This window comes from Centruroides sculpturatus, unplaced genomic scaffold (genome assembly GCF_000671375.1).
Source record: "Centruroides sculpturatus isolate CEXI.00-Female unplaced genomic scaffold, Cexi_2.0 scaffold151, whole genome shotgun sequence".
Classification (NCBI taxonomy): domain Eukaryota; kingdom Metazoa; phylum Arthropoda; class Arachnida; order Scorpiones; family Buthidae; genus Centruroides; species Centruroides sculpturatus.
The window spans coordinates 821,692-849,396 of record NW_019384363.1 but is presented as its reverse complement, the minus strand read 5'-3'; the positions used below and the strand labels follow the sequence as shown (position 1 = coordinate 849,396).

At 29.5% G+C, this 27,705-nt stretch overlaps 1 protein-coding gene across 1 annotated transcript; it reads right to left on the bottom strand.

The window, feature by feature from the left end:
- Nucleotides 1–1,090: 1,090 nt before the first annotated feature.
- On the bottom strand, nt 1,091–27,705 carry LOC111641683 (internal alternative NAD(P)H-ubiquinone oxidoreductase A1, mitochondrial-like). The gene is made up of 9 exons (XM_023387891.1): nt 27,496–27,705; nt 25,238–25,460; nt 22,942–23,170; nt 15,607–15,777; nt 10,533–10,692; nt 8,898–9,028; nt 7,903–8,010; nt 4,337–4,487; nt 1,091–1,642 (listed from the first exon to the last, which is right to left on the bottom strand). The coding sequence occupies exons 2-9, from the start codon at nt 25,447–25,449 to the stop codon at nt 1,515–1,517; spliced, it is 1,290 nt and encodes a 429-aa protein (XP_023243659.1). The 5' UTR covers nt 25,450–25,460; nt 27,496–27,705; the 3' UTR covers nt 1,091–1,514.

The following is a 27,705-nucleotide window of genomic DNA, read 5'->3' as shown; positions in this document are numbered from 1 at the left end:
TCGACACCTTGACGTAATGAAACTTTCTCTTCATATAAAGCAGCAACTTGTCCTGTCATACTGCGAGAATAACAAGCCAGAAAAGGACCGTTTTTAACTTTGTCCATGATATAAAAATGCTGCAGTTAAGTTTAAATTGAAAAAAAAAAAGCGCTGCCAACCTGTCAAATAACAGACTACGAAAGCTAGACCACAAACATGGCGGAGGGGCGGAGAAAACGTGCATTTTATCATGACTATACGAAATAATTATGATGTTCATACAGTGCAATTGTAAAATTCCTCTGCAGTGGGTAGAGAAATTGGAGAAACTTCCAGTCACGAAAAAATGATGTCACAGACAGACCACTCATTGAGTGTTTACTTTTAACTCCAATCTCGCCCCTAGCGCGCTCAGCCTGTATATTTTTTGTTAGCTACCAATGAGCACGACCAGTGGCGTACCGTAGCAGGGGCGGCACTTTTTAGGGGGCGGCAAAATTTCACAATAAATAATAATATCTTGTAAGAATTTGAACCATTTTATTTCATATTTTCGTCCACTTACGACTCGGACCGATTGAAATGAGCACGGAATAGTGTTATCATCTATCCGGACAGTCCGGGAATCGACTCGCCGTCCGGGGATATCGTGCGCAACCTGTTGACCTTTTTTTTTTCTTTTGCTTGTACGATTTATTCGTATATATATATATATACACCTTCAATATCCAATAGAGCTAGGCCACTTGCGTTATTCCTATCCAAGTGTCCCTAGTCGCTAACTGTAACTGATTTAGAACCAGCATGCACTGCAAATTATTCTTCGCATTGCAAAATGATAAACGCATGCGTCAGGAACTTCTTTTCGAACAACCCTCACCTCCCGTCCGGGTCAGCGATTTTAAAAAAGTGGCAACACTAGCACGGAATTTTTCATTACTTATTATGTGACGAAACTGAAATTTAGTCTTTTAAATTGAGATACCTAAATAAGGGGGGGGCGAAATTTTCCTCCGCCGCGGGCGGCTGACACCCACGGTACGCCACTGAGCACGGCGTTTACTTTTCGCACCCATGACGTCATTGCTAGCTCGGAGAATTTACAACGAGCTTGGAGTTTGTTCAAAGATGGCTAGTTTGACATCAGGCTGCGCTAGGTGTCAGCTCGGCGAGCTTGGAAGTTAGCAAAAAGTAAACGCATCCATTGAAAGAGTTGAAATAAGCTATGATGTCACCACTCAGCTGAGCTACGTGAGCATGACCCACTAAGGAGGGACTTTAAGATCGCACTGTATGTTGAATAATGATTAAAAAATTAGTATTAATATAAACTATAAAATAAAAAAAACTCTTTAAAATGTAAATACAAAACAATTTAAATGCTTTATTTAAAAAAAATAATAAATCTGTACAAAACTGAATCATAATAAGAACATGCTAAACTATGTTCTCTTTCACATTAACACTTTATTTTTGCAATTTAACTATACAAAACTCTTTTATACTTAATTCTAATTTATTATGCATGAAAGTTAGAGCCTAGAAATATCTCTTCCAAAAAGAAGTGTTTTTAACCAATCCATAGGCACCTGCATTCTTGATCTCCAACTTCCTAATCTTGTCAAATATGCAGACCTCCATAGGAACCAAGAGAAGAAACCTGAAATACATTTAAATGAAGTGAGAACTTGTAATTAAATAATAAAATTATCTTCTAAGACATAATTTTAATAATTTATTCAAATTGTTAAAATTATTAGTTGATTGAACAGTTCATTCATTGGTTGATTGAATATAAGGTAATAGAAAATTTAGGCTCTATAGCCAACCACAATTACACATGGCCAGTGTGATGAGAGAGAGAGAACCATGCATCTATACTACTAACAATAATGATGCCATGAGATCCAAGTTTGAACTGATTCAGATAAGATTGATATTTCATTATGTAGCCACCTTGCTAACTCATTGTAAATTGAATTACATGTAGTTAAAGGAAATCCTCGTTAGTTTGAAATTCAAGAGACAAAATAATCGTGACTTTGAATTATCCGAGATTTACATATTTCTCTAAAATATGCCAAATACCATGTAACATGTAATTTATTAAGAAAACGGAATAGGGCTACGTATACAGAACGCTATTTTCGTTAATTTAATTTTTCACATCTAACAATTTGGTACTTTCTTAATTCTAATAAATGCCTTCCAGTAGCCAAGTGGATAAAATCACTAAACATTGGTCATGGGTTCGGGCCTGGCCAACGGCCACATATTTTCCGCGGTTTCTTCACGTTAGTAACACCTAAATAGGGTCCCATAATCCTGGGATGCATCACCTTGGGCAGATCGCGCACATGTCGTGTTATCGTAACCAAATAAATGAAACTGATTCTAACAAGCAATTATTTAGTGTGATAACGTCACAATGCTTTAAGTTTTAATCATATTTTTAATTTATTTAATTTAAAACATATGCTTTCCACACAAATTATTAGTAATGTCTTGCCCTGTACATCATACTTTTCCTTTAACAATAGAGTTGTGCCAGTCATCTATAACATCTTTTGGGAGAAAAGTTTTGAAATGTAATAGCATGACTTCCAGTTTGCATCAAAAGTTCATATATAGTTAATCAGGGCCTCCTCCCCTAAGATTTCCGTATCTGGTCTCAACCTTCATCTACCTAACTTCTCGAGATTAAAGAAAAAGACAGAGACAGACAACATACAGACGAACAACAGCTGGAATTTATAGGTCTACGATTGTTTTTAAATTGCAGCCCAATACTTTTTCAATAAATGTCATATTTGCGGGAATGTACTTCCTATGTAGTTTATACAATCTGCTTCCAAAATATAAACACTTTATCATCACATAAAAGCAATTATTCTCACATTTTTACAAGACTTTTTTATTTAATCAAGTCATATCTTTCTGATGTTAAGGTTAGCAATTTCGATCAAGTGCAGGGCCATCATAACCTATCCAAAACGGATCACTTTTCAAATATTAATAATAGACCAGTATTAATTAGTAGTCAAAAAGTTCTTTATTCCTCTACTATAGAATTTAGAGTTTTTTTAAATGTTGTAGATTGGTCACTTGGTGTGATAAACCCTTACCTAACATTACCTTCGTAGTTATATAAATCAAATAATATAATATAAGGATTAGAAGTACTAAATAATCTAATAATCTTAATCTTTTTTGTTGTTATTTTTGTACAGACAACGCAGGAGTCATCTGCTAGTACTAATATAAATAAACTGCATATAAATAGTACCTGTCAGGTGAGAACCTCATAGGTTGCCAGATAGGTTTTATAAAAAAGCAAAGCAGAATTCCTTGAAATGTTGCCCAAATTATTTTTGAAGAGGCCCAAAATGTAGTAGCCTGGAGCCCTATAAATATCTGAATACTTGTAGCCCAATTTTGCAATTCCAAAAACCAGTGGCATTTTATGAGGTAAGAGAAAAGGTAGTCCATGGGTAAAAAGCCTCTAATAAAAAGTGTACTCTACCATAAAACTGTTATGTTCCTGAGGTGTTTAATAAGAACAAAGTATGAAGACATTTAATTTACTGTTTCTTAAGTTTATTGTGAATTTTTTAAAAACAAAATACTGTGTTAATCTCATTTATTAAAAGTAAAGAAAAAGTGTGTACTGACTATGACTATGCCAGAGAAAGAGTAATGAATGATAAAGCTGCTTACTATTATTGAATTATTTAGAAACATATTAATTGTTGATAAAACATAGTTGCTGTTTCCAGATATATGTCAGAAATATAACAAAATCTAATTTTATATATAGTCAATGTTAAAATAGATACAGTAAACAAAATCTAAAGTATTATCTCATCACTCATATTCATCAAACTTAGTTTTGATAATCACTTTATTTTTTGGCTGTTAAAACATTAAAAATACACCATAACAGATCATAAAGTGAAAATAATAATAGGTAAATGAGAGTTTTATAATTATGTTGATGCCAAAGAATTCAATTATTTGTGAATTATTGAAGGAAATGTGTTAAATATGTGAAGAATATGGTCTTATGATAAATACAATCCTCATATCTAAGCTTGTATAAGATATATAAATATCTTTTCTCTTTAATAATTATTTTTCACATTAACTTTTGCATTCAATTTATAAATATAAAAAAAAGTAAAATTAAATTTTATTTAAAATTTTTAGTTTCATTACTTTATATTTTATCTTACTTCATATGTTTTATATAGTAAAATATAAAATAAAAACAAAATTAATTTTTGTGTTTGATTAGTTTTAAACAATAAAACATACAACAAATTAATAATTATATTAATGAATAAGGATGGCAAACCTTGCAGTTTCATTTCAGGTAGATCACTTAATGCTGTATATTCTCCAATATAAGCTAACATTCCCATAGATTTAAAATGAAATTCAGGAATATCGGATGTATCTGTTTTATTCAGACATTTTGCTAAATAACGACCTTGTCTCTCTGCAACCTAAATAAATGTTTCAAAAATTTAGAAAATTGAATGATAAAAGCAAAAACAATTACTGTATACATGGTATAATGAATTTTAGTTTAATAAATGAATGTATTGCTGATAGTGTATTAATTTTTCCATTTATATACAGTAGAGCGTCGTTTATCCGAATCAATTGGGGACTGGGGTTGTTCGGATAACTTATTTTTCGGATAACCAATTATGTATGAAAAAATATATTAATTTATCCCATGTTGAAATTTTTCTCCGTTGCATGTCTCTTTGCGTTGAATTTTCGTCAATGTTAAGTCTAACAAAGACTATTGTATCATTAAAAATTATTTTTTTATTTTGTACAAACAAAATAAATATATTGAAAAATATAAAAACAATAAAAAATTATACTTCAGAAGTTAATTTAGTATCAAAAACTTAAAATATTTGAGTAGCCGAAGACATAGCCAAAGATTACAGCGCCACAGCACTGGCGAAAATTTAAATTTGTTGACTGGAATTCCTTCGGATAACCGACCTTCGGATAAATGATGCTCTACTGTACTAACTTATAATCATTATTTATTCTATTAAAATCTTGACCAGATATGATACATGTAACCATAAACTGAAAAGTGTATTAACCACAAAGTAATAAATATATACATGTAAACTAAATTTTAAAGATTCTTATATAAAACACATAAATTATCTTCTCATTATCTTTTATATTCAATTATATAAGTATTTTGAGAAATTACAATTAATTTACAATATTTAAAAGCATACAATTGTTTTCACATTAGGTAAAAGCATTACTTAGAAACACAACATACAGGTAAATAAAAAAATTTCTCAGAAAGTAAAATTATGGCCCTAATGGAAAATGTATGTTTTTACAAGTTTATGTTGTACTAATATTTAATCTTTAAAATTTATTTGTTTAATTTCTTATTCTAAAACATGTCCATTGAAATACAAACATGTCTAACTGATGCCATATCAGGTATTATAATGAAACACTTGACAAATTACACTCAACTTAGACTTTTCACAGTGTTAACAGTTTTGCAAGAACTTAGAGGGTAGACAGAACTTTTGCAACATTTCTGACAGATAATCATGATAATTATTGCTAGTAGTGTAAACCCATATGGAAATTGCTTGTGCAAGATTTGTTACAAGTAATTGTCCAGTCTATCTGCACCTTCAGAGATAATTTCCTCCTAAAGAAAAGTCTACTAGTTTGATCTGAAAGTATTGCATGCTAGCAGGTGTTTTCAAATTAGAACTGTGTTTGTAACATCGGCAGCAAAAAGTGATCTAAACATGACCAGATTGGTTGGACTTGTTTCTACAGCCTTGTCAAACTACAGTAATGCCCTGAACTTACACGATAGGTGGGACCGAGTGGTAACCGTGTAAGTCGAATTCGCGTAAGTCGGGGTATAATTTTGCATATAAATACATACAAATAATTTTTAATTGGGGCCGGAGACTAAAGAAAACAATAATTTAGAAAAAAATGTTTAATAAAATCTTAGATAATACATATGTATAACAAATTAGGCCTATATTATTTTACAATTTTTCACATTTACTTGATTATTACGCCATAATTTTAACATTGTTTCCATCTCAGCGATAATACTGTGACGTTTACGAATGATGCTTGAATTTAAAGATTGAGCATTTTTCACAGCTTCGAGAATTTTTTCTTTGCCTTTTATAATTGTTCTGACCGACAATTCCGGTAGATCAAACTTCTTTGCCAATTCACAAATTTTCATTTTTGTATCGAAGTCTTTAATAATGGGTACGTTCGTAAAGTCAAACGAGTTAAACGCGTTAGTAACGAATCGTTCGAAAAGTCTAACGAAATAGGAATAACGATGACTTCATTCTCGCTTAACTCGTTCGACTTTACGAACATACCCAATGTTAACTTTACATTCCAAAGATAAAGTTTTTCTTTTCTTGTTTGATGCAGAAGAATTAGTTCTACTTCGTTTGGATGACACAGTAAAGTCTCTCAAGTCTCCGTAGATATAACAAACACAGAAATAAATAACACAAAATAAATTGTAGCTATATGTCGATTCCACGCGACACATCCGAACATGTAAGCTGAACAATAGTGTGGGGGAGTAAGTAATCAAGGGTTGCGTGGCACTCAAACAAAAGACAAATCGACGAGATTTGAAAATTGTGTAACTCCGGGTTCGTGTAAGTCGGGATAGTGTAAGTCGAGGTATTACTGTATAAACTTTCCTAGTTAGACATATGCTACAAGTATTTTATTTTCTTTTTATAACATACAATGATAATATGAAAAGATTGAAATTAAGTAAGTGTCATTAACAATATTAATAAAAAAGTTGGCAGAATCAAGAAATAGTAGTTTTAATAAACAAGCATTTTCAAATAGTATCTGAAGATAAGTTGTTTTTTATTTTTGTAAAGTTTATTTAGTATCAAAATAACAAACCAATGTATTAAAGTTTCTTTTATAATTCTTGGGTTAGTATTACAGTGGAATCTGTTAACTCGAATTGGTTGGGAAAAAACGTTTGGACTTTGAATTAAAAAGCTTCAACTTACAGAGGTTTGGCTAAAAATCAAAATTTTGTGCATTGACTTATCAGTGACCCATAATAAACTATTTGTATCTGATCTTATTATGTAGAATCATTGTGTCAATGTAAACCTCTTGGTGTTGTTGAGAAACTCAAAAACACTTAACCGAGAAATACTTTTCTGAATGGTTGATCTGTTCACTCCTAAGTGTTTAGTAAAGATTTTTTAAGTGCAATATTTTGTGCCTAGAATCAATCTGTTTTTATTTTTTATCACACAAAAACCACTCTTTACAATTGTTATGTTTTTAAAATTTTGCTGCAAAGGTTAAAATTTTTATGTAGAATTGAACTATAATCGTTTTTTTAAATTAATTTATCAAAAATCCATTTATTTATTATGTCAGCTAGTCGCAAAAATCCATTAGCAATCAAATTAAAAAAAATGTTTGAAAGAAAAGTAGGTTCTAATGGCAGTTACAGTATCTAGGTCACACATGCTGTCTGCAAAGCTCCATCCCTTGCCTGCCATCAAATGACACAATGTTTATTTTTAGTCATTTGTAGTTCCTATGCTTTATAAAAAGTTTCTAATTACTTTATTTGACAGATGAATGTTAATTATCTTATTTAATGGAAAATTAAAACTCTGGAGAGTTTATGAAAATAATGTATCTAAACCTTGTTTGAGTTAAACAGTTCAACAAATTTGAATTAACCAGTTTGACTTAACATGTAAAATCTCTATGCTGGATGATCAGGGAAAGAAAATGATTTCAAGTTATCCCAGTTCAAGTTAATCAGGTTCCATTGCATTATGTAGTAAATTATTACATTTTTTAAATAAAATGATAAAGTACCTGAGCAGTTGCAGGTAATGACATATTTTGTATCTCAGAACAGTCTCCAATAGCATAAATATCTTTATTTTCTTCTCCCAAAATTCTCAAATAGTTGTCTGTCAATATCTAAACACAAAGATAATGTAAATAATATATACAAATTTATTATAAAATTAGTCTTTTCCTTCTTAATACTGAAATAACTAATATGAAGTTAAACCATTACAATATATATACTGATTTACAAATCAATTATACTAACCTTCATATTTACTTTGTCACATTATATATATATATATATATATATAATATGTAACAAACTATTCTACATATAATATAATATACAACTATATACAAGGAAAAGACAAAATAGCCAAGGTAATCTTGCTATTGACTAGCTAGTTGTTAGGTTAGAAGAATGTCCAGCAAGAAAGGTCAAATACTTTTATGTCTCTCAATCATTAGTTGACAGTTGAAAGTTTGGTTTGGGAAGCTTTGTTCTAACTCATGTTTTTCTCCCATTTTGTTTGCCTGAGGAACAACAGTTTTTTGCTACACATAGAAACATTCTCTGTATAGTATAGTAGAAAACTATATTCTACAATATAGTGATTGGACATGCCCTACTCTATAGTGCATAACATTTTTCCAGCAAATATAATAAATAAAATTTGATAAACTAATTATGAGGATTGTTACAGTTCTATGAATATATTTTAGAGTAAAACTGTATTCTAAATGTAATTTAAAATACAGTTAGCATACTAGGTATAACTACCAAATAAGATTTAATTTTTTTAAAATCAATTAACACTACCAGTAATGAAGATATTTTGCACATAAAAAGTTAATCTAAAGATATTTAAACATATAAACAATATAACATTTACTTAAATAAGTAATATTTATTTTCAAAATTCTTGTTCAAAATTGCTCATTATTTAATAACAGCAAGCAATGTCCAAAGTAACTATGACATTATTACAAATTAAAGATATCAAATTATGACTTACCCTACCATTTTGAGTTTTAGAAACATCAAGTCCATTGGTAAATTCACGAGGTGCCAAACCTGTACTCCATACAACCAATCCACAAGATATATTGTCTCCATTTGCCAAAACTACACTTTTTGGTTTTACTTCTGCACATGATCATTAATTATTGTTAATTCATCTTAATAATTGTATTATATATATATAAAAATAGTAACTATTCAATTTTTATGTAATTTGATGTAATTTAGTAAATATTCAAATTATAAAAAAGCATATTTCAAATTGTATTAAATCATTCAATACATAATAATTTTACTAATAAATTATACAGTGGTATCTCAGAATACGAACGCCCCAGCATATGAAATTTTCAGGATACGACATGAAATTCAAACATATTTTTGCTCCACGATACGAACAAAAACTCACCCTACGACGTTACATTAGTTTGCAGCGCCATTTTTTATTCACTTCTGTTCGTTGGTCTCAGTCTGCATGTTTGCTTCGTCTTGGAAGTATCTCGCTCGATAAAGGAAATCTTGAGGTATTATCAGAAAGTGACTGATTTTATTGAAAAGAAACATCCCAAAAAGGTTCACATTGGCTGTATTGCTGCTCGGAGTAATGACATTTGCCTAAGTCATTTTAGAAACATTTTAAAAAGTAGGCAAAACCAAACCTCTTTGCATAGATATTTTACCAAGCGACCTCTATCCAGTGGAAGTGCTGGTAGAAGTGAAGGAAAGAAAGCAAAAAGCAGTGAATAAAAATTAAAAAATAAAACAACACTAATTTTTTAAAATCTTTTCTAAGTTATTTTTAAGTTATTGTTACATTATGTTATGTAACTTAAGTTTTAGTATGATTTCCCTTCTCCCTCTCTTCCGCCACCAATTTATACCTCCACCGTTGTCTATCCTCAAAGGTAAAGTGCAAATAAAATTACATTTTTTTTATCAATTAGTATTATATTATGATTATTTATACATTTACAACTACAAAATGCATTTTTCAGTGTTTTCCTTACTATAGTTATTTTTTTTAAAATGTATTACTTAGCTTTAATTTGAGTGTGTTTTTCGTGTTGGAACGAATTATTTGGTTTTACATGTAATCGTATGGGGAAAAATGATTCACCTTATGACATTTTCATGATACGATCTCAGTGTCGGAACGGATTAATTTCATATCCTGAGGTACCACTGTACATAGAACTCTCCATAGCTTAAACTGGTCTTCAAGTTCAAGTTTAGAGGTTTTACTGTATTTATTTATAATACATATATTATTTTTATACTATTAGTTAACAAAATATATGCTANATTTTGTACAAACAAAATAAATATATTGAAAAATATAAAAACAATAAAAAATTATACTTCAGATGTTAATTTAGTATCAAAAACGTAAAATATTTGAGTAGCCCAAGACATATCCAAAGATTAAAGCGCCACAGCACTGGCGAAAATTTAAATTTGCCGACTGGAATTTTTTCGGATGATTGACTTTCGGAAAATCGACGCTCTACTGTATATAAAATTATATTAAAAAGTAATGATGATATGAATTTTAAACATTTCAAATTTAGAACTACTGTTTATAAATGTATTAATAAAATTAAAAAGAACCCTTATCTAACTTTATGTTTACCTACTACTGTAGATTTGACTAAAATAAAATTATCTCTCTGACGAATTTTCTTTTCTGCATATGACTGAAGCTTTTTATCAAATGTTGATAATATTTTTTTCTCTTCAATTAACGTAACCTTGATTAAATCCTTTTGTTTCTTATAATATCGAGAAACATCCTAAAATTAAAATTATTATTTAAACTTAAGAAGATAAAAAATATATTATCATAAATTATAAGTATTCAGAATTAGGAATTTTAGGAATTTGAAAAATTCAGCACAAAAGTAAAAATTTATTTTATACTAAATAAAAATAATTTTTTACATTTTTATAAAATATGTATATGTAAAATTGAATACATTATCAATTAATTTAAAACTAAGTAAATAATTTTGGGAACATTATTAAAGAAATGCTGTTGTATATTAATTTTCGATTATATATTTATCAAATAACCAAAAATGATATAATACTGAGTTAAAAATGTTTTTAAAATATAATTTAATTTTGATTTGATTTTTAGGAACACAATAATTCAATAGTTGAAGTGTTCACATACTTAACTGTTTTATGCAAAAAATAAATTTTACAAAGTTTTAACATGAAGAAAAATATATAAATACACTTATCTAATTTTAAATTAGTATAAAAAATAAAAAATCTATAGCAATGAGACATTGTTACAAAAAGATTAATTAATTAATTTCATATTAGAATATCTGGATGATGTGAATATCTTTAGTTTTTTAAAAAATTTGAATTGGGATAGACAGAAAGTGTTCTAATCCCAATATAGTAAGGATTGCTTTGTTACATCATTTGCTTGCCCACTTACTTGATGGATTGCCTCTACTGAGCCTTATGATCTCACAAAGCAATGTTTTAGTTTGCTTAAAATATTCATGAATAAAATACTTTGTTTTCTTTTTAACATAAAAAAAATTATAAATCTTAATTGCAAGTTCTTTGACTACATTCAAATATAATTAATCAAGTACAAGTACATTATATATCAGGGGTGGCCAACCTGCGGCTCGCGAGCCACATGCGGCTCTTTGAAAAATTATTTGTGGCTCTTGGTAAATGTACCCGAGTTCCCTTTTCATTTTTGTGTTATTATATTTTAAAAAATTATTATCGTTTCGTATGTGTTTCAAAATGTCTTTTAAACAGGGCTGTGGAGTCGCGTAAAAATCTACCAACTCCGACTCCGACTCCGGCTAAAACACCAAAACTCCACAACTCCGACTCCGGCTAAAACACCAAAACTCCACAACTCCGACTCCGACTCCGACTCAACAGCCCTGCCAAGGCTGTGGAAGTCGCGTAAAAATCTACCGACTCCGACTAAAATATCAAAACTCCACGACTCCGACTCCGACTCCACAGCCCTGCTTTTAAATTACTAACAACAAATATGAAAGATTAAGTGCAACGTTGTAACAAATTTCATTTCCGTCCAAGTTAAGAATGATATGACTCATCGAAAACTGCGCGAACGAATATAAACAGTGGTGTAATCGTCCGTTATCGACCAACTCCAGACTGATTTTGAATTTGTAAACTGTCATTGCAATGGACAGCTGACATTGTGCTCTGGAAGAAACAATTTGTATCACTCTTGCTATGGATATAATTTGTAATCTGGAATTTTTTGCATACCTTTTTAATACGTATTTAATTGCGGCTCGCGAAAAATTTCAAATTTTGAAAAATGGCTCGGACTATCAAGGAGCTTGGCCACCCTGGTTATATATGGTTCAAGTACAAGTACAAGTATACATTATATATATTCTTTGGTGTATTATAATGATAGTTAATTCAGTAATTAACTATCATTATAATACACCAAAGAATTTAATCTGATTTTTAGATTTAAAAAAAATATAAAATCATTAACACAAAAACACAAACATTTTTATTAAACATTAAGTATATTTAATTTAAATTTTTAATTATTATGAAACATAATTATTAACAATATCAGCTGAAATGAGCCTATGAGAAAAAGATAATTAAAAATATTTCTAATTCTGTAGTTTTCAAATAATTTGATAACTAAAAGTTCAAAGCAATGTAGAAAGCAATTCTCTTAATTATATCTATTGTTATTACTGCAGGAGATGAAAATAATTTCAAAACATCTATAGAATACTAGAGAATCCTGATCTTGACAGTCCGATGGACTATCAAATCTCTAGTTTTTTCCTCAAGTCTAAAAGATATCATCCTTAACTGTCTCATGTTTGAAATTTATTACTTTTTAAAAATATTCATTTCAAATATTTTAAAAATCTAATAACAGTTCCAATTACTGCTGGATTTTTTTGATTACTTGATGACTTATGAATAAATGAAATCATCAGATTCTTTATTTAAAAACTTATACAAGACATACAATCATTGAAGACAAATATTTTATTAATATCAAATATTAATTATTTTATTATGATATGGGTTATAAGATATAAATTTGTGTTGATTAAAAAAAAATAAATCTTCATAAAATTAGAAATATGGAGGCTGAATAAGCAATGTGAACAAAACAAATGATAAATGGTTAGAAAACACAAATGGCTAGTTTAATACAAACAGTGAAAATAGGAACACTGCATAAAGTAAAACCTCATTATTTCAATATTGGATAATTTGAAGTATCATGTAATTCAAAGTCATGTCTATCCCTGACCAAGAGAATAGGATTTCGCATATATTTTGTAAAGATAATTCAGTCATTATCTGGTCCAGTGACCTGCAAAAATAATATTTAATTTGAAATCTTCCATCATATTACATGTTTATAAGAAAGTTTCCATGCCAAAATGGCAGTTTTGGTTTCAGTTTTACCAATTATACATTGTTGATTTATTGGACATCCATTGGTAATATGTACAATTTGGACTACCAACGAGGAGTGAGCTTTTTTTAATTTTTATGGAAGGAATTATTTTGGACATTTTTCACAAAAATATATTGTTTCAATAATTCCAAAGTACATTAAATACACATGCATATTTACAATAGAATGTGTACTTATAGCTTTAAACATTAATAGAGATTGTTTCCATCAGATCACATAATTTTCAAAATCTCAAACTTAAGATGGTGAATTCTTCATAGAACTAGCCATTGATCCTCTACAAGAAATTCATGGTAATTCTTTTTGAAGCACTTAAGCTTTTTGTATGTTATTTTCAGGCCTTGCTTTGAATATAATTTGCTTACGTTTTTATTGTTTTCATTAACTACATGCCAACTGACTACTTTTTCGAAATATCTTCAAATTCTTAAGTAATAACTCATAATATAAACGCATTTGTAAATGAACAGGTAAAATTATATAAGATAATGTCATAATTTTATTCAAGAATTACAAAAAGTTCTATTTGAAAAAAAAGTTTGAATAATTTGAACCCAGATAATTCAAAGTTGTGTTTTTTTGGTCCCTCGAGTTTCAAAATAGTGAGATTTTACTGTACAGTCGACCCCCCTATAACGTAGGTTCATATAATGTGGATGTGTATATCGTGGCAAAAAAATTGCAACCGTATTCGTATAAAGATGCTAAAAGGGACTCGTAAAGTGCGGTAAAACATCATCGCCGACTTGTGTCGCAACAGGATTGGTCGAATCTGGACCAATAGTGGATGAGCAGCCGAACTACTTAGACGCTACGGAGAGTTTAGGCAGGTAAGTTGAGTTTACTATCGTCTGTACAGTATATAAATTAGGTACTGTAAGTCTAATACAGTGCTGTAATTTTATACATTTCTTGTGAAGAGAACATTTCTTATTCAACAGCCATAAAAATTATTTCTATTAACAATATCTCCAAAGTTCAGCGGATTTTTCAAAGAAAAATAACTTATCAGAAAACATGCCTGCCGTTCGGTACTCTGCTCTGCGATGAAAACAAGCTTAAGCAATGGCGACGTCGAACGGTGCACACTCGGTAAGTAATCCTACAATTTTTTGTTTATAGCATAGTTTATACAGATTATTCCCAAAAAATTATATGTGTTTTGGAAATGTTGAGTTAAATTAGTCTAGAATCGATTAATTTTATGGAAGAAAACCTTTCAAACAGCCGTAGTCCGTAAACTGCACATGTGCCGGGCTGTGATTGGCTCATGTATTTAAGGATTCCTACAACACGAAATTCTTATAAAGTGGAATGTATCTACCGCGTTATAGGGGGTCGACTATATTTGATCATGTGCAAGACTGCAGAAACTTAAAGAAATTTGCAATATTTTTAAAAGTAAAAGGTTTTACAGTAGAACCTCGAAAACTCGTCCCTCGATAACTTAGCACTCCGGATAACTGGTCCACACCTTGACAGGGCAAAAAAATCCTTAGTTAATTAATTTTCATTATAGACAGCTTTATAAAAGTATAAAAGCTCTCATAAAGTATTTTTCTGAGGTCTGTCTTATCAGGTAAATTACTGTACACAGTGTATTCATTAATTTTCATTTTCATGTAGTAAAGGCTCTATGCCTTCATAAAGGACGTACTTTTCCTTTGTTTAAGGGTATTTGGGCAGTTTATTCTCTGTTATATTCTGTACAAGTAAATACTGTACAAGTACAGTACAGTATTTTCTGAGGAAATACTTGTACTTATTTTTTTTAACCCCATTCCCGATAACTCGGCATTTTCACAAACTCGGCCACCCTTCGGTCCACATTAGGTCGAGTTTTCGAGGTTCTACTGTATAAGTTATTGCAAATTAGATTATCTTGATTACATCAATACATCCCCTAAATTTTTGAGAAAATAGTTATAGGTATTTCAATATTTGGAGTTCTACTCAATGAAATATAATTTCAATTTCAAGGTTACATGTTCATATTCATAATTTTTGAATTAGATGATATCAAATATTTTTTTTTTATACATTCATAAAAATTTCTGTTTTTTTTGAGATAATTATGTAAATAATCAAATGCTGAAAATATTCCTGTAAATAATAAATAGTGATATGATAATCATATTGACATAAATTTTTCAAATTTGTTTTATAAATTCTCTAGCAATGATTAATTGATAAGTTTAAATTTATATTTTTAGTATTTACAGATCCATACCTGTTTAACAAAGTCATATAATTCTGCACCAAATTCTATACCTGTTGGTCCACCTCCTACTATAACAATGTGCAATAATCTTTTTCTTTCATCTTCTGATGTATTAGGCTCTAAAGCCACTTCAAAGTTATCCAAAATTTTATTTCGAATTTTCATGGCATCATTAATTTCCTGGAAAGAAATAACTACAAAATATCAATGGTGAAAACTAAATTAATATTTTAAATCTAATTTTAAAATAATAATTTAGTAATATTTTAAATTAAGAGTGAATACTTCTGTAACAATTAATATTACAAACATTATGTTAAATATTAATTATTAAGGTTTTTGTGTAATGATTTTCAAAGTAATTACCATAGTAACTATTTTCTACATTGAAAATAGTTTATATTATTATTAATTTGAAAACTTTATACCAAATGTAATGTATTTAAAATATTTTATTTGTTGTAAAAATTACAAAATAAACATGTTAGGCTTTTTATCTATGAAGTTATCAATGTAATTTAGTTTTAGGCAACAAGGATAGTAAAGTTTTTTACAAGAAAAGACTTAAAATATGTATTAAAAATAAAAAATTTAAAAAATTCTACTGGTTCTAAAAGAGAAACTGAAAAAAACTATAAATTTTAAACATACCCCATTATATAAATGTAAAGTGTTCTTTAAATAATTCAGATATTGAAATGTTTTATGATTTGTATTCAAATCAAATTATGTAAAGTAAGTGAAAAACAAAATCATATTACTTGAAAAAACTAATAGGTTCATTGATCATTGACATTAATCATTATTTTAATGTTTAAATTTCTTATTACAATATTTTATAAAAAATTAGATTATTTTTTATAAAATATTTAGACTTTTATCTAATATTGTTTTAAAATGCAATAGAATCTGCTTATTGTAATTACAGATGTTCAGTTGTTTAATATTATCAGAATTACAATAGCATGTCTCAAAACATAATTTACTCATAAAATTTACAAGTAAATTTTAAAAAATTTTCTCAAATTAACAAAAGAAAACACCAAGCTTCTTTATCTTTCTTCAGTCTATGTCTTTTTCATACCTCAGGAACAAACAGTCTTATGGTGGAATCAACCTTTTATTGAATGCTCTTAAAAATAACATAGGATAAAATTTTAAAAAAATTTTCTTGTACATTTTAAATGTAATTATTGCGCTGGCTATTTACTAGTTTTATTAATGTTAGTATATATAAATTAGACATTGCCAACAGAAAATATTTTACATGTTTTACATATTGAGGCAGGTAAGAGCTTACAATAAAAGATCAACTTTACCATAAGACTGAAGTGTGAAAAGGATGTAGGATGAAGAAGCTCTGTGTTGTCTTCTGTTAACTTCTTGCGAAAAATTTGTTTAAAATTCATTGTAAATTTTAAATGTAATTATCATCTTGTCTATTTACTAGCTTTTACTAATTTTAAAAGTATTCATAAAACTTTGCTTGTTTTAATAAACGTTTTAACTTATTTTTACCTTCAGATAAATATATTTTTCAGCTTCCCCTTCTAGTTATTACCTCATTATGTGGCTGATAACTTGTGTATTATCAGTTATTTCTGTCAATCTTAATCATTGTTTTATACATTTTAAAAGCTGTTGTTAGAGATGATACTACACAAAAACAGCATGCAAACAGCACTAGATGAATTAATATAAATTATACTTAATTTTTAAGTTATACATTTTGTAATTGTTTTAACAAATCCTTTTAATGTTAGAGTCTATAAAATTAATTTATACTAAATGCAGTCATATTTATCTATTCTGCTTAATGTTATCAATTGGTTATCATTATCAGTATAGATGAGTTCCATGATTATAGTAAGCAAATTTTTTTCATACTTAAATGTTTTCTGTGGAAATTTTATTGTTAAATATTTTCAGTATTAACATGATTCTTTTTCAGATTTAAGAGTTTAGTGAAAATTTAATAAACAAAAATTAAACTTTTTGTAATATCTTACTCTAATACCAAATATTATTATTATTATTGTTTATTGATTTAAATTTAAATTTCTTACAATGGGGACAAATTAATAATAATATAAAAACACACAAATCATAGTAAAATTAACGAAGAAATTCCAAAGATTTAGAGAAAAAGGAGAAGAGCTTAAATAAGGTAATTTTTGACATAACCTCATTCTTCAAATAATCACATCTAAACTCCTCCCCTAATACAGAACATTTTAGTTGGTATGTCACTTGACAGGATTCAAACAAATGAGTCAGAAGATCTTCTTTTTCTTTTACACCACAGAATTCACAACACCCTTCACTGGATATATTTATCCGGTAACCCTTGAACAAAATTCGAAATCTGTTTAGTCTGAGTTGCATAATAAGGCTTTTTGTAGAAAAATTAGTCTCACAATTCAAGTAACTTGCTGTACACCAGACCAAGCGTGATTCACACAGATTAACTCGTTTAGCTGATATTGAAGACATATCCCAGTTCCACAACTGATCTGACTTAGTTTGAATTAGTGCATTTAAATGGGTTCTCAACAAAGAAGCTGAATGAGATAAAAATAAAAAGGAATAACCCAAGCCATCAAAAATATTTTTAACTGAAGCTGGCCAACTTTTCTTACCATGTTTAACTGCTGTTAACAAAACATTATATGTTATTCGACGCAAATCACATGAGGGTAACTCCATGATTTTGGACCAGAACAAAACAATAACTTTAACAAATTTCAGTTCCAATGGTGGTCTTCCCAACTCAAGACGAACTGCAGAACTTGAAATTGAACGTTCTATTTTAAAAAGTCTCTTAAAATATTTCATCTGAACTTTTTCCATTTTAGACAAATATTCCAAACCCCAAACCGGAAATAGATAAGACAGCCTGGAACCAATAAAAGCGTCAAAAAGCCTAAACATGCCTCTCATAGAGTTTAGCTTCATACGTTTCTGTACAGTGAGAATGTACCCTGTCTTTTTCTGAATATCTTCGTCTATCAAACTAAAATGATGATTAAATGTACCTGATGAAGAAAAATGTATTCCCAAATATTTAATATATGTGACAAATCGAATTTCAGTGTTATTCACAAATATCTTGTCAGATTTTGATAATCTACCTCCATTGCGAAAAACCATTCCCTTCGTTTTTTGTAAATTAACTGTGAGGTCATTTCTTTCTGCGTAATCAACCAGCAAAGAAAGTTTTCGCTGTAAACCCGTCTTTGAATCTGCCAACAAAATTACGTCATCTGCATACATTAGACAATGCAAGTCAACAGTATCTCCTAGTGCAAAGCCCGAAATTTCTGAAGTAGAGAACAGTTGTGGTAAATCGTTAATAAATAATATAAACAGCAAAGGACTTAAAGGCTCTCCCTGTGGTAAGCCCCCACCAGAAATAACGCCCTTAGTAGTTGTTAAGTTGTCACTCACATAATACCTTGTATTACAAAATAGGTTTTTAAGTAGCCTAATAAACGAAGTTGAAAGTCCTATTGAATATAGCTTTTGCCACAGAATATTAAGATTAATTCTATCAAACGCCTTCTCCAGATCCACAAATATCGAATAAATTTTACGTCTTTTCCTTGACAAAACATACTGTATTAACCCGTTAAGTATAAAAACATTATACATAGTTCCTCTTCCTTGAACAAATGCTCCTTGAAACTGAGAAATAATATTAAATTCCATTAGCCATTGACTCAACCGATCTGCCAATATTCCAGTAAACAATTTTCTAAAAGTGTTAAGCAATGCAATTGGACGATAATTCTGAGGCTTTGATTTATCTCCTTTCTTGTAGATCATTTTCAACATCACATTTCTCCAATGCTCAGGAAATATCATTGTCTCCTTAATCTTATTAAATAATGTAAGTAATTCTAAACACACCTCATCAGGTAAATAAATAATAAATTCATTATTTATACCGTCCATGCCAGGAGCTGATTTTCTTTTAAGTTTACAGATTGATATCTTTAACTCCGATAATGAAATTGGAGCGTCCAAAATGGGAGAAACGTTTTCATGATCAAACTCAAGAATTGAATCAGAAATTGGATGACAAAAGTCATGCTCCAAAAAACGTTCCCAGTCTTGAAGAGGAATTTGACTATCGGGTTTTTTTATCATACTAAATCTGTTAACAATAGACCAAAACTGTCTAGAAGAACGTGTATTTTGCAGCTGCCTACTAATATTTGACCAATAATTCTTCTTTTTTATCCTACACAATGATCGAAAGGCAGTCCTATAACCACAATAATACATCAAATCGTCTTTACTACGGGATATCCGAAACCTCCTCAACATTTTATTCTTTAGTCTCTTCGCTGTTCTACAATCACTATCGAACCAAACTGAAGACGGTATTTTCGTCATTCCTAAGTATGAAAACATTCCACATTGTTCAGCTGATGTCTTAATCAAATCCAGAATTCCAGAGTACCTATCCTCCATTCCACCACTTAAGACAACGTTTGCATATCCAACCGAAACTGCCTCGGAATATAGGGTGGATCTATCCTCCTTCCAAGTTAATCGTTTTGTCCTATCAATCAAACTTAGTTGTCTATCCTCATCAGTATCAATCAAAATTCCAAAATTCAGCATACGATGGTCAGACATGTAGTCATCGGAAACAACAAAATCACGTAGTCTCGCCACCAAACCTTCGCTCAAAATCACTAAATCGATTACTGAAGCACCCAATCCAGATATATAAGTGAAGTCAGCTGGTGAGTCGAAAGGATAACGACCATTTATTATGTAAATGTTATAAGATTTCACCAGGTCAATAAGCAACTGTCCTCTTTTGTTACAAATTTTATCGTTTGACAGTCGAATATTCGAAATCACATTCCCACCACAAAAAGAGTCCATTGTCAAACCAATTCGTGCATTAAAATCACCCATCAACAAAAGATCGTAATCTGATGTATAATCAGAGATCAAATCTTCTAGTCTTGAAATTAATTGATCAAAAATAGGTATATGAAGGTAAACCAATATGATTATCATTTCACGTAATCCTCTACTTTGCCTCCGATTAAATTTCACTTTAACAACCATCATGTATTGCCGTGACAGAAGCAAATTAACTTCTCCCAGGTCACCACTTATGGCCAAAAGTAACCCACCCGATGGTCTACCTCTCCCCAAATTTTTGGTGGCCAATATCTCAAAAACTTTAAATTTACAGTTAATACTTTTAACTCTCGAACATAAAGGAACTGTAGACCAAGTCTCAGTCAGTCCCAAAATATCAGTTCTGGTAATATGTTCAACAAAACCATTATCATTCAGATTAGTCAGAAAGGCGCCCTGGGAGTTCCATGCTGAAACTTTCAATTCTACTGTACACTTCCCTGAATCGGAGAGAGAACATTTGGAGAATCTACTACACGGCTTTCCACTAAAAAATCAAGTTTCAATAATTCTCCTCTAGCCAAATCATAAGTATATCTCTCTGAGGCAACCTGTAAAACGTCGGCCATCAATCGAACTCGCCTGCCCTCCAATCTATAAGCACGTAAAAAAGGCAGAAGCTTTTTCCGTCTCAATCTTGAGCGCCAACATAAATCTTCAAAAATTTGTATATTTTTTAATACGTCATTGGCTTTTATCTTTCCAAGATTAGCAAAAATTAATTTTTTGTCTGCAAATGACTGCAATTCCACCAATACCATATCTGAACGTTTAAATTTCTCTATCTTAACCGTTGGAATAGGTCTTGATTCACCTATCAATGTATAAAACAGGTTCTGCACCTTCCTATTCAAATCAGAACCATCATCAATCAAACCTTTAATTAAGAAATTTTTCTTTCTCGCTTCATTCGACACCTTGTCCAAAGAATACAAAATCAAACTGTTTTCCCGTTGCAAATCATCTTTAATTTTAGAAATCTCTCCTAGTTTGGCTTCTAACTGAGTCAAACGCCGATCATGGTCATTATGTAAATTAGCCAACCAATCTATCTTCGCAACTACCTCATTTAACGTCGAAAAAAGCTTATCAAATCGGTCATCCAAATAAGAAATAACCTCCCCAGGAATAGACTTACTTGTGTCTGACTTTAAAGGGAAGAAATCTTCTAATCTCGCCGTTTTCAATGAAGGTTCACTCGGAGAACGATGTCGTTTAGCAGTGGATGCCAATGCCTGAATCTGTGAATGCGGCAGAGTGCGATCAACAGGACCGGGATTTAACTCTATCCCACCCAGAAATAACAACAACTCGAACACCATAATCCAAAATTCGATATTTTCCATAATTTGGACTTCAAAGAAGCTCACGTAAAAGTTCACTAACACGCTCAACTGCAAGCAGTGCCCCCCCCAATACCAAATATAAATAATGATAATGTTAAATTACAACATTACAATTATTTTTATTTTAATGTAATTAATCATTTTTTCTACTCACTAAATAATTTAGCATCATAACTGTTGTTATTGTTTATTAGAGAATTTAATTTTATTTGTTAAAAATGATCATCATATACACCATTAAAAAATAGTAGATGTTTATACAATTAAAACATTTCTCTCTCTTAAAGACTACACATTTTAGGCAGTACAGTCCTCAAAACAGAATAAACTACTCATTGTTACTATAACAATGAGCTGATTTGTCAGTTTTAAAGATGTTTGCACTCATATCCTTAATTTCAAGTAAGTTGCCTCTGAAATTGTGGAGTCAAAAGTAATCTATTCAAGAATTAGTTCACTGACTTACTTTTGCAGCCACCAGAATTGATCTATATATATATTGTGAAGATGATCCAATGACAGCAAATAAGAAAAATTTCTCATTGCCAAGTTTTGAGTAGGTATACAAAATAAAATATATTAATTGGGCATAATACTTGTTTCTACTTTTAATTTCTGTACTATGGTACAAAAAAATATTGGGGGATAGCCATATGGATTGGTACCCATGTTTGCAAGGAGCTTATATTATTTTATGCAAGTATCTAGTATAATTTGTTTCATTTATGGAAAAAACTATTTGGATTAGAGCTTAAACTCTCATTTTTTACAAAACAATAAGAAGTACTAACGATTATAGTAACCAAATCATTCTAAGTCAAACTGTTTCCAGTTCAAATAAAATTTAAAATCATACAAAAAACAATTTCTGTTTAATAATAAGAAAACTTTAGTTTATATGATAAATACATTTTCAACATAATAATGTTTTAACTATCTAAAATATAATATTTTGTCTTATTCTTCATTCAAAATTTAATGCATTCATTAATAATACATTAAAATATTCAAAATGTTGATTAATCATTTATATTAAAATCTTCTGTACTGGTACCTTTAAGAAAAAAGTGTATTCTTTAACACCAGGTATTCCATATGTATTATTTAATGCTCCAACACTAATTATCAATTTATCATATTTTAATTGATATTCATCATCTGGACGAATCACATTCTTACAAGTAACAAATTTATTTTTTGCATCTAAGGAAACAGCATATGCTAGATGAAACTGATCCGTTGAATGAAAATTTCTTAATTTTCTTACTGGTTCAATTATAGATCTGAAAAAAGAAATACATATTCTAATACAAAAGGTAATTTATCTTAAGCACTTAAAAATCAAACATTGAATGATTCAGAATGGGCAATTAAAAATAATTACTGTCCTGTTACTTCTTGTGGTCAACCTGTATAATTAAATAAATATATACTTTGAAAGAATATAAAATTCACAAAAAACTTTATAAAAAATCCTGTGTACTGAAACTGGCATTGTGCATATGTGACAATTGCAACCTAGTCACATCACTCATTGATAGAAAAAAAGAAGAGTGCTAAAAATTCTAGATAGAAAAAAATGTTTTCAGTTTTTAAAAATATACAGGTTAAGTTTCTATTTAATATAATAAATTGTTAATCATGAAATTGTAACCTATCACAAGGTTAAGTAAATATACTACATATTATTATTATTGCTGATCGCTTTTAATGAGATAAAAAAAAAGAATATTGGTTCTATATTGAGAACAGTAAATATTTAAATACATTCCAAAAAATCTGATATGAAAATGAAATACTATACTATTACATAAAATTATTCTTAAAGCTAGTACTACTAAATAAATGATGACAAACTAACCTTTCATAGGTTTCCAGCAGTGACAGTGTTGTAAAAGACAATGCAAACATTTTCAGCTATGTTCAGGGGCCAGTGTTAGGTTTCTAGAGAAAACTTTCTTCATTTTAACCAAACTTTTGGAATTTGGAGCGTTTTTTAAAAAAAACACAGTCTGCAACAAAATCCTTTAAAACAAACAGTCTTCTGTATAAGCCTAACACTGGCCCCTGAATGTGGCTGAAAACATTTGCATTGTCTTTTACATCACTGTCACTGCTGGAAACATGAGAAAGTTCAATTTATCATCATTATACTATTAGTCAACTAAAACAAATTTTCAATTATGTAGGCTATTAAATAATGCTTCAAAAAAGTTGAACTCAGTAATACAAGATTCACTAGTCTGGCAGTTTTAATGGCTTGGGATAGTAATTTGATCTGGAATTATTAGCTTGTATGACTGCTGCTTGGCCAATTGTGAATTTTGTCCATTTGAAAACTGAAATTATCTAATTCTGAACATAGAAATTTCCAAAGTTATCTGCAGATACATAAAGTATGGGCTTAGAGAAGTTGATTCTCATTTCAAAATAATGGGGAAAAGGTCTGCAAACATATAATTTGTTATTTTAATTTATGCAGGGTCAAATCAAGGTCTATTTTCTTATCATAGCTTATTTAATCCTTTCTGTATTTTAATTTTTTTTTATCATATAAAAAGTTGCTAATTTACACACCACTCCACACTGGGATATATGTACAGTACAACAGACATCATTCAAATTACATTGTTTTAAAAATTTTCACAAATAGGCGTTAATTCTGATAATGCTTCATTGGGTAACAGGTCATTCGCATCTGAAGAATTTGGAAGGAGAGAAAATGTTTGTGCAGTGTTTGTTTTTTGTATTATATGTACCGGAAGTTGATTCTGTGTCTGTTGTAGTTGCTAATTTGTAATCTTTAATACTTGCACTGAAACAAATTATAAGATTTTCTAAAAATATCCAAAATTATCAACTTTTCCTCAGGGTTAGGAAAATATCCAACAGAACATCACTTCAAACTATTCATAAATCAGATTATCATCTATAAATTGGCAACATGTGGCTGAGCGCACTGCTGCATGGGACACTAGGCCTACCAGCAATCCATATCACTGACATCCACCACAGCTTGTTTAAAGTGTTGGTGCTGCTATGCATATAGAGACACTGTATTACCATATTGTAATTTTTTACCCTAAGCTTCAATGGTTTAGAAAGTCTGCTGTCCCAACACCTGTCTAGTCCCAATCTTACTGAATTAGTGATGTTCAACCTGCGCAGCTATACAGGTATTCCTTATTAACTGCAACTTTCCTAATTACAGTTTTAAAATAAGATTTGTACCAATAATTGAGTTAATGAAAATATTTTATGAAAAATTTTTATTGTATTATATGAAAAGATAAAATGAATTCACTTAACATTTTTAAGAAATTATGTTAAACAATGTTAATTATACTCACCTAAATTCCAAAGTTCCAACAGTAGTACTACATAGAAGGGGAGTAAATAAAAAGTAATTTCGTGGAGAAACAACTGCAATATCATAAAGATTTTTATTGATGGAATTTAAGACACTATAACCTCCCCATCCGGTTCCCAATATAACAAGCTTTGAACGAGTATTTTGAGTATAACTTAAACATTTGTATATATATGTGGGAATTTTCATCATTAAATTGATATCTGAAATATAAATTTATCATTCTTTAAATAATAAAAAACCACTTAATTAACTCTATTAAATTAAGTGATATTATAGATTCATTTTTATAATTTTAACTTTGTGAATACACAAAATTATGTTTTTAATACCATACTGTGAATATTCAAAATGACAATACTGATATAGATCTATTGTAAAGTAAAAATACAAAACACACAAAATTTTTGTAACAATTAAACATTCATATTTATAGCAAATTAAAAATACTAAATAAGCAATACAGTAAGCATATTATTTTATCATTTCAGTAGATTTACTTTATCTGAAATTATCTATTGGTGACTAACATTTGATTTGTCGTGCAATATTAGCACCCCAGTAGGGTTGTAGACCATTCCTGTACAAATTAAAAACACCAAAACTGTGGATCTAGCAATGACTTTTTATAAGATTTGTTTATGTCCTTTTTGATTTAGTCAGACATACCCAAAAATTGAGAGGAACTAAAATAATTAGACCAACTAAATGAATTTTCTCGATATGGAATTTCATATAGGGATATGAATAATGAGCATTAATCATTTTGTACACAATTTGCAAAACTACAGCTTGAAATCTGCAAAGTTTTTTTAACTCTACAGACTTCAAGCTCTTGAAGACATTTGAAAAGAATCATCCAAATTACAGTATTGTAAAATCCATTACATGTTTTGAAAGAAAATTGGTTCAACCATCTCAAAAATTAAATCTCAATTTAGCAGATTGAGATTTAATTTGAAAAACTAATCAAAATGATTGTATTGAACAATTTTTTAATTTAATTTGTCTGTGATGACTTTTGTTTTCTTTTTTTTAGGATAAAGTTAGAAATGAAGTGTTGAACAAAAATGAATTTTATCAAATAAATTATTTTGTGTACAGATTGTTGGGGTTCTGGAAATCTGTTGTTATTCAAATGTCATGATGGAAAGAATCTGGGAAGCACACTGGTAGTACAATATAAACTTTATGAACTAAATATATGTCAGCATATAATTTCTTGTATACAATATGCTTCATGTTGTATAAATATTTTTAATCTCCTCTTATAAAGAGGAAAACACTAATTTAAAAATTGTTTTAGGATTGTTCTAATTTTTTATATTTTTTAAATCAATTTTTGCAAATCATTCAGCAATATACAAAACAAGTTTTGGATATTCATATCTTAAGAAGAGTTGTTCATGGACCCATGATCTTTTTGATTTTTTGGATTGTAATCCATAAGAATTGTAAGTCATACAGCAAGGGTGGCCAAACCTTGTCACAACAAGAGCCATACACTGCCTATCAAAAATAAATGAGCTTCATCATCTATTTATAGTATTTTAACTAAATATAATACAGTTATTACTGTTCAATAGTAAACACTACTCTTACTTTACTGGTACTTTATGACTAAGTGACTAGGTAAATAATCATTTAACTCCTCCAACTTTATGAATATACCCTAAGCTTTCAGTTGCCTATTCAAGGTTAAGTTATGCATTACACTTAAGATCTCTGTGTACATTACACTATGTAATAGTCAGATAATTTACAAAAATGTTATATATGTGTAAGTAGTATATACCAAGTTTGTAAAAGTAATTGTGTAAGTATATAGGGGAACTGCATGTGGCTGGTGACTCAGTTTGGCCACCATTGCCACAGAGATGGTTTACAACCGTATGGAAAGCCAATGGTGCAAGACAAAGATAAAATCTTCTCTAGGCATACTTGTATTGAATATTTGTGTGTGTATATATATGTACTGTACATAAAGTATAAAAAAGATGAGTAAAATCAATAATAGATATTGAGAACAATTAAATCATGTATCATGTGTAATGAATTAATATAATGTTTTATTAGGTAATTATTTACAATGAATACTGATTGTAAATAATTACCTAATAAAACAATTGTAATTATTTACAATGAATACTGATTGTAAATAATTACCCATTATTAAGCTGAATGTTTTAATTATTTTCTAACTATTTAATTTAGTAAGCAACACATACGCATACTTACGAATAAGTTTTGGTACACGTGGTTTTAAAAAGTCATTTAATCTGTGTTATAGTTATAAATTGCAAAATAAAAGCACGTGTCAATTGAAAGTAATTGAAGAATTTGTCACGTGTTTCTCCAGGATTCGAAAGTTTGTTGACATATTGCGTCATTAATCCCTAGCTCACGTGACATCAAATCTGACTAAAAAGTTAAAGAAAACCGAAAGCT

Bases quoted from the DNA above. Each gene is read 5' to 3' on its own strand.
- LOC111641683 (XM_023387891.1), bottom strand. From the start codon at position 25,449: ATGATGAAAATTCCCACATATATATACAAATGTTTAAGTTATACTCAA. The intron at 15,778-22,941 runs GTACCAGTACAG...ATTTCTTTCCAG, and splicing joins AATACACTTTTTTCTTAAAG to GAAATTAATGATGCCATGAA. The intron at 1,643-4,336 runs GTTTGCCATCCT...AATGTATTTCAG, and splicing joins ACCTGAAATGAAACTGCAAG to GTTTCTTCTCTTGGTTCCTA.